At 35.5% G+C, this 9163-nt stretch overlaps 1 protein-coding gene across 2 annotated transcripts in view; it reads right to left on the reverse strand.

Annotated features, from left to right (window-relative positions):
• Window positions 1–9163, reverse strand: part of LOC107579618 (ERC protein 2) — a 62793-nt gene that overhangs the window by 13053 nt on the left and 40577 nt on the right. The window contains exons 9-13 of one of the 2 annotated variants that reach the window (XM_016265457.1): window positions 8431–8568; window positions 7743–7883; window positions 7509–7649; window positions 5756–5791; window positions 4350–4552 (exon numbers count right to left, since the gene is read on the reverse strand). In XM_016265457.1, coding sequence (XP_016120943.1) covers window positions 4350–4552; window positions 5756–5791; window positions 7509–7649; window positions 7743–7883; window positions 8431–8568 — 659 coding nt within the window. The remainder of the gene's footprint in view (window positions 1–4349; window positions 4553–5755; window positions 5792–7508; window positions 7650–7742; window positions 7884–8430; window positions 8569–9163) is intronic. The other variant, XM_016265518.1, reaches the window with a different exon arrangement.

The following is a 9163-nucleotide window of genomic DNA, read 5'->3' on the forward strand; positions in this document are numbered from 1 at the left end:
CCTCGCCCACGGGGGGGGGGGGGGGGACGGGCAGGGGGGGGAGGGGGGCTGGGCCACAGTGAAGGGGGTATGAATTATGAAGTTATGGATGGAGACAGACAGATAGATAGATAGATAGATAGATAGATAGATAGATAGATAGATAGATAGATAGATAGATAGATAGATAGATAGATAGATGCCAATGAGAGAAATGCAGAATAGGAAGAACATGAAGATGGACAAGAATTTTTGAACAAGAAATTAGTGTTTTATGACAGAAGATGAAGGAACATGGAAGAACAGGAGGAAGAGAAGGAGGTCGGAAAAAGAGAAAGATCAACAGACAGAATAGAAAGAGTTGGCGAGACGGTAAAAAACAAAACAGAAACACACATGGTTAATCGAACCACATTAACACTAAAGCATGAGTCTGTCAACCGAGAATAAGCAACAAGACTTTGAGCCAGAGCTGGAACCTATGAGGTACTGAACTTACTATCCAATGCTCAAAACTATTATAAGGGCTGTTCACACTGACAGCAATTACTGCTGAATGGGAACAAAAAGTGTGTATATAAACTGCAAACTGCAGCATTTTATATTACATCATAGGCCCTGTTTACACTTGGTATTAAGATGCGTTTTGGTCGATCGTATCACAAGTGGACAACGCTAAATACAGGTGTAAACGGGGTGTGAAACGTTTTGAGCTTGTCCACTTTCGACCACTTCCAGAGGTAGTCGAAAACGCATTCGACTGGATTGCTTTCGTGGTGTAGACGCTGATGTGGTCGAACGCGTTCGAACAGCCTACTCAGAAGTATTATTCTGATAACACGAAAAAGAAACAACAGCAGTAAGTACAAGCAGACGTAATATTAGTGCACGATAACTTTAGCCCTCCCGCTCATGTTTTGACGCCGACAGAGGGATCCGCCCATTTACCCTCCTCTTGACGTAATCAGCACCACAGGGGTAATCTGGTCAGAAATGGTCGAAAGTGGACAGAAGAGACAGATTAAAATGCTAGGTGTAAACAGGTATGTGTCTCCATTGTCCACTTGTAATCAGATTGACCAAAAAGCATCTTATTACCAAGTGTAAACAGGGCCATAAATGCATCAAACTCACTTGGAATGCTGAGAAATTCTAGTATGGCTAGACAACGTGTAGTATATATATATATTAGTGCTGTCAATCGATTAAGAAAAGTTAACTAATTAACATTTTTTCTGAAATTAATCGTGATTAATCCCAATTAATCCCACCTAACATTAACGTTTTTAAAATACACTTTTATATTGCAATAATTACACATTCAATCTTCAAATTAATGTAGAAATAACAAAGATAGTATATTTTTTAATGGCATCTTTTTTATGACTGAAGGCGAGTATCACTGATACCAATACTACTGATGTGTCTGGGAAATTGTTCTTTTTTTCGCTAATATTTAACCATAGAATCAGAATCAGAATCAGAATGAGTTTTTATTGCCAGGTATGTTTACACATACGAGGAATTTGTTTTCATGACAGAAGCTCCACAGTGTAACAGAATGACAGTGACAGAACAAAAACACAGATAATAAAAAATAGAAAAATAGAACAAGTAACTAAGGAATAAAAATATACAAATCGACAATTGTATGTACAGGTATATAACAATAGACAGTTGTATGTACAGGTATATTATGTGCAAATTGAAATGTAGACTGAGTATGAGTGTTAGATAAATAAGGGTATGAGTGAATAAATAGTGTGTGTTCCACAGTTATTGTCAAGTGTTCATGAGATGGATGGCCTGAGGGAAAAAACTGTTCCTGTGTCTGGTCGTTCTGTCGTGGACAAAGCGGAGTCCAGCCCGCCTCAGCTCACTCTAGCCTGGCCTCATAGAGGAGAAACAATAATGTACAGTATGTGGAAAATAATGTGTTTTTTGAACTTTAAACCGCATAAACACATTTCATTACACCAAATACACAAAATAATGTTCTTTTTAGCAGCATCATATGACCCCTTTAAAAAAATAACAACTTCTAATTAAAGTGAACTTAAAACAATCTTCACATAAACCCATTATGATACATGTCATATTCACCTATGCCCTTTAGCAAGAAGAAAAGTATACAGAAATTTAATAAAGTTATCAACACTAAATTATAAATGAAAAAAGATGAATCCTTAAAGCTTCAAAAGTTACTGATTTCCTCTTTTTTCTTTGATTAACAGACATTACAGCAGCTGGGTTATTAGGATATTTGGCTGCTATTACTTTAAGAGCTGCCACTGCTGAACGTGATGCGGAACTGACATTCATTTGTGCTTTAATATGAAATGATACAAGCTACAGCGCGCGCCGCCATATTTGTGTGGGCGATTGAATAGCACACGCTACGAGCAGATTTGTTTCTGCTGACATATGGCCTGACAACATCTCATCTGATCACAGTTCACTGAGCTCCTCATCACCTATACCGTTTCCGCGCTCGTTTGACTCATGCTAATCTAAAAAGTCTCCTGTTTGATATGGTCATAAAGATATTCTGCATCTAAATAAATGCAATTCTTGTCAAGAAAAAAGAGACAGAAGCAGCAGTTGTGAGTGGGGTAGCCAACCCTAGCTCCGCCCCTGCGTTAAGTGCTTTGAGTATTTTTAATGCTGTTAAACTGGGGAAAATCATTGCCTGTATTAATGCGCTAATTTTGACAGCACTATATATATTTATATATATTATATGCAAATTGCAATCAATGATTTATGGTCATTTTGCTGTTAGTGTGAATGTCCATTTTGGATGATGTACAACCTGAACCTACAGCACTAGCATGGATATTAATTACTCAACAACTAAACAAGAATTTAGAAGAAGAGAAAAGAGATATGGAGGCAGTTGTACATGAACATGCCAAAACAAACACAAATCTGTCGGGAGTAGCAATCATCACAGCGCATGAAGAGAGAGGCAATACACAACCACTAAACACGAGCTCGATATCAATATTCAGAACATGTCAGAAACACAGAATACTGATGACCTCATGAATGCATGATTCCAGGAAACAGCATAAATATTTGCAATCATCATCATATTTCACCTCTAGGAGATGCATTATTGACGGCAGCTCTGAGAGTACAGCATGGTTTCTACTGCATCAGTAACAAAACGTCTCTTGACATCAGCATTTTGATGTTATACCCCAGCAGAATTTGATATTAAGTACAGTAGAAACTGTCAACCGATGCTGTCAAAGCTCAAGATAACGGCAAAACAAGGCCTCTGTCCTGATGCTGCTTTATGAAACTCGTGCAGGCAACAAAAATATTCTCAAATCTTTATAAAATTCATTTGAATTCCAATATTTACACTACATTACTAATGTTTGGACATGTTTATTCATTGTTTACTAATACTACTGTTAACATCTTAGAAATACATATTAAAAACACAAATGCAAGCATGTGAGTTATACAGTGTAAATTTTTTTTAAACAAATATTGTATATTTTATACCTTAAATATCTTTTTTGTCTATATTCCAGCTCTGCACAACATAATTAAAGACACTTGTTGGCAGCTTCATTATCCTTCACTGACTAGCCAATAAATTAAATTAAATTAAAATAAATAAATGAAGACGTGTTATTGAAGTTATTGAAGACACGTGTTGGCAACTTTTCCTTCATTATCTTATGGAAGCCATTTCTTCCTTGGGATCAAAAACTTATAAAGTTAATGACAAAAAGGTTGTGACTTTTTATCTCACAATCTGACTTTTATTCTTGCAATTCTAAGAAAACTTCTAGATATACACTCACAAGTATTACTTTTTTCTCTCAGAATTGTGAGGAAAATATCAGAATTGTGAGATATAAACACAGAATTACAAGAAAAATTGCAAGAAAGGTTGCAATTACCTTTTATAATGATTATTTTATCCTGTGGTGAAAACACTATCATACTATATATATCGCCAAAATCAACCTTTAAAAAAAAAAAAAACTTTTTTAAAATAAAATTTTAGTTTTGTAAAGAAATGCTTGCATGTTACACTATCTGGCCAAACTCATTGAAAAATATGTAAAACTTATTTTATAAGTTTTAAATAGGATATGCACATATGTATGCTTTATAAAAGGAAAGAAAATATTTTGTAATACATACAGTACTATTAATACTAATCTACAAAACTAATTTCAAGTATTTAAGTATAAAGATTTGGATGAAAGGGTTTTAAAGATCATAAGAACACAATCTGCACAAGAATGCAAAAATGAATTCAGTCAAGTGTGTCCAGATGTGGTAGTGCATATGGGACTTCACACTTTCAAAAGCATTTAAAAAGTAAACATGTGGCTTTTTCTCACCTTTCCAGTTCTGCGATCTTCTTATCCTTGTCATTTTTCTCTGTGTCCACCTCTCTCAGAATCTCCAATAACCTCTCGACCTCGGTCTGGGCTTTGCTGGACTCCTCTTTGTAGAAGGACACCTCTTTTTCTAGAAGCTTGACCCGGTCCACATACTCAGGGTTCCCACGTGAGCTTTGCTGCACCTCCATATCATGAGCCTTCTGTATGATGATCATGGGAAGGCATCACCACAGAAACCAGTTAAAACACACAGTCTCAGTCAATCAAAAATTCCTGAAGAAGCATTCCCAGTTCGGAATGCCACTCCAGTGCATACACCAGTACGCAGACTAGAGGGCTCCACAAAGCAGATAATTAGCCAAACTTTAAATATAAGATTAAATGCACTTATTTGTCTTGCTGCAGTTGAAACAGAATACAAGAGATCACGTTATACTATATAAACAGAGGAAGTTGCAGTTATGCATCATTTTCTTTGCAATGTTGAAATGCAGCCTTGCTTAATTATTAAAACACAGCGGGCATTCTGAAACACAGTTTACACTGGCATGTTGAAAATGAATGCACAATGGATCACACACAATGCAAAATTGAAGAAAGCGACAACATAAATAATCCAAGATAATGTGGTCATACAACCAAAGGTTGCAACAGATCAAAGCTGACACCAGATTCACATGACATGAGAGGAAACACACACGACAGAGGAACATGCAACGCAACATGCAAATGTGGATTTTAGCTCCATGGTTCGGTGGTAAGATTCTTTGCAATGCGTTTGCCATCAGACATATGCGTGTTCAAGTACCTGGGTATTAATTTCAAAAACAGATTAGTAAACATTGGAAGCATGAGGAAACAATACAGTTTTTCTACATTTCACAGAATGCCCTTGAATCCCAATTAATTCTGTTTTAATCCTGTTGGTTGGTTATATGATAAAAACAATAAACGTATTAAACAGGATGCACATGCAAGATTCTGAAAAGATCTGTATTGCACCCAAACTAAGGAAGAATATTTTAGAAAAATAAAATAAAATAATTTACACTTACATTTAATTTTTGTATTGCACAATTCACTATATATAATTTAGATTTCCTCTAAATAACCTACAACTGCTGCATCCTGCAGACCTCTGCTTATACAACAACAACAAAAACCTCCAAAAATAGCTAGACTTCAATCTATTTTTACTTGACATTTTCCATAATAATTCAAAGCTGTACCTAAAATACATATTGTGTTGTTCCTGAACTGTAAAGTTCATCAGACCATAAATTAGATCCCCTTCTTCTAAAGCAGCAGGGTTGAATTCTTATAAGTTAAAGTAGAAAGAAACAAAGAGTATAGTGTCCTCATGTTTTCAATAAGTGCTAGTACAGATCCAGAGAGACACTTACGGGATTGTTCATTTGACTGAACAGCTGCTCTGCTTGCTACATTGCAAAGGAGGGAATCATGGGAAATGAGGAGGAGGAGGAGGATGAAGGGACTCAGTAAAACAGCACAAGCTTTATCATTAGCTCTTCTTTCAGGATAATGATAATGTTCTACACAGGAGAATATAAATAACTAGAGAGCAACATAAGAACAAAAAGAAGCCGATTGAGTGAATCGCCTACCAAAACAGCATTTCTGATCAACATAGAATTCAAACATTTTAACTGAACTATGCACCTCTGATACCCAAAAATGCCATTTAGGTAGGCGGTTCACTAGGCTTTGAGACACAGCTACTGTCAAATAAGAGAAATTAGACAAAGACAGGAACTCATCACTACTTTCATAAAGTTCCCATGATGCCCTCTAAAATGAGTGACCATTAAGCTGATGCCGAAAACACATTCAATGACACAACTAGCTAAATCATTGAAAGTAATTTCAGTGGTACCAATTACAGGTTGATTGATATCAGTTTTAAAAACGCAGATATTCTTAGAGCAAGGTGGCCGATGGCTTATATACAGCCAGACTATATACAGTGAGACCGCAGAGAAAACCTGGGATTCATTCAAAATGAACAGAAATAGAAAAAAGATTTTGCACTGTCACCAATCAAATCAGCAAATTTGTGACACTGATTATAGGAACTCCTTTGTACAAAAAGTTTTGGTCTTTTAAAAAATATTTACAAAAAGATTGTTATGCTTAAAATTACATACTGTACACTACCGTTCAAAAGTCTGGGGTCTGTCCATTTTTTAATATTGTGATATTGTGTAATGTAATATTGTGAAATAATTTTATTTTAATTTCTATTTTAAAATGTAATTTATTTCTGCAATGCAAAGCTGAATTTTCAGTATTCAGTATCACATGATTCTTCAGAAATCATTCTGATAGGCAGATTTGGTACTTAAACATTTCTTATTATCATCGATGTTAAAATCAATTGTTCTGTTTAATATATTTTAGGGGAAATTGTGATGCATTTTTAAAATAATTCTTTATTGAATAGAAAGTTCAAAACAACAGCATTTAAGCACAACATAAAATCTTTATCATCACTTTTGATCAATTTAGTGGCTTCTTGCTGAATAAAAGTATTATTTCATAAAAAAAAAAAAATCTTACTTACCCTACATTTTTTGAAAGGTAGTGTATATTATAATGAACAAAAATAAATAAATAATTAAAAAATATATAAAATAGAAGAGAAACAGCACAAATATGAAATTTCTGAAAACAATTATCTAAAAGTCTAAATACACATAATTGCTAAAATTAAATAATGACCAAATCAAGTCTAATTTTAGACCTAATACAATCTTACTTACCCTACATTTTTTGAAAGGTAGTGTATATTATAATGAACAAAAATAAATAAATAATTAAAAAATATATAAAATAGAAGAGAAACAGCACAAATATGAAATTTCTGAAAACAATTATCTAAAAGTCTAAATACACATAATTGCTCAAATTAAATAATGACCAAATCAAGTCTAATTTTAGACCTAATACACACAGTATTTAATAACTAAAAATATATGAAAACAAAAATGTGGATTTTCTATTGACAAAACTGTCGGCAGATTCTGAAACGGACACACACTTCTTGTCAATCGGCCAAGCGCCACAGTTAACAAATGATGCTGATAATCCTAAACTTGCCAAAATCGAATGATCAAGATGTCAGAAGGAAAATCATACCTTCTGCAGCTGTGTCTCCAGTTTACTGCATTCCTCTTTCTTTTGCTCGATTGCGATCTCAAGGGACTTGAGTTTGGAGTCTTTCTTGAGACCTGACGAGGCCAGTGAGGAGGCGTGCTCTTTTAAATCTATGAGGCTCGACTGGAGGAAGAGCAAGACGAGACCAAAGCTGACAGTCCCACCAAAAACTCACAGAAACACAACTGAAACCGACACACGCAATCACTGACGTACCTCTTTATCTGTTAGCTCCACTTGCAAAGAGTTCACCTTCTCTTTTAGGTCTTTATTCTCTCTTTTATATGAGTCCACCTCCTCCAGTCTCTCTCGGTCTTCCCTCTCCCTTTGCTCTTTGAGGCGCTCGATAATTCGCTCCTGTGACAAAAACACATTTCACCTGAACTCATGGCTAATTGAGCATGCTAAAACAATCTCCACATCCCTAACACTCGAGGTTTATCAATAAATGTCTGTAAATGTCTTCATTCATCACAGATTAGCGGGTAAATTCACTAAAACCTGCCAGAAAAAAATGCTGTACAATCCGACTAAAGTATTCCAGATCATGGTAGTCTCTGAGCATCTGGCCTGAATGCTGAGAAATGTGCTGTATTTAATTATGTTTTTTGGCCATGTTTTCTTTGTTACCTGATTTGCATAATTACTTTAGAGAATCAGGTGCTAAAACAACACAGTATGCACAAATAAACAATGCTATCAGCAGACACAATTTATTTCCTAAGTTTAAAATACTGTGAATGTGTCATGCACAGTCTGTTGTCGAAGGCAATTTCTTGAACTTTGAACTTTATTTTATATTCTCCAAACACCTAAATCAGCATATATGAGGCAGCTCTGATTTGATTTGCTTCTGCTCTACATTTTCATTTCCTCTTGTGATGTTTGGGACCGTTTCTGGTACCTTCTCAGACAGGGCTTCCTCTAGCGTGGCGAGGGCAGTATCAGTGTTGCTGGAGTCCGTCTGGAGAGACTTCACTCTGTCCTTTAGATTCCCGAGCTGTTTATTTTTATCCCTCAGCTGCTCCTGAAGGTTCTCAATCTGGGAGAGAGGAAGAGGATAAAACGAGTGTGGATTTAGCAATCAAAGTTTTTTTATTGCAAAGCATGTTTTGTTCAACATGATAATCTTCACAAATGAACATAACTGTTATGAATTTTGAAGCCTAAATACAATTGCCCGAAGTAAAATGTTAGGCTATAAACGAATTATACCACATTTGCATAACTTCAATGTCACCACTACTAAGATTCCGTCAACTGTTTAAATATTTAAAGGGGTCATATGATGTTGCTAAAAAGAACATTATTTTGTGTATTTGGTGTAATGAAATGTGTTTATGCGGTTTAAGGTTAAAAAAATACATTATTTTCCACATACTGTACATTATTGTTTCTCCTCTATGCCCCGCCTTTCTGAAACGCGTCGAATTTTACAAAGCTCATCGTTCTGAAAAGCGAGGTGTGCAGTGATTGGCCAGCTATCCAGTACGTTGTGATTGGCCGAATACCTCAAGCGTGTGACCGAAATGTTACACCCCTTACCATACTGTGATGCTGTGTCCCGGAGCAATGAGACAAAAACATTAAAACCCATTATAAACGAGGCATTTGTTGCATCCAGTGGGGACATAATT

This window comes from Sinocyclocheilus grahami, unplaced genomic scaffold, assembly GCF_001515645.1.
Source record: "Sinocyclocheilus grahami isolate Dianchi unplaced genomic scaffold, SAMN03320097.WGS_v1.1 scaffold3.1, whole genome shotgun sequence".
NCBI classification, from domain to species: Eukaryota; Metazoa; Chordata; class Actinopteri; order Cypriniformes; family Cyprinidae; genus Sinocyclocheilus; species Sinocyclocheilus grahami.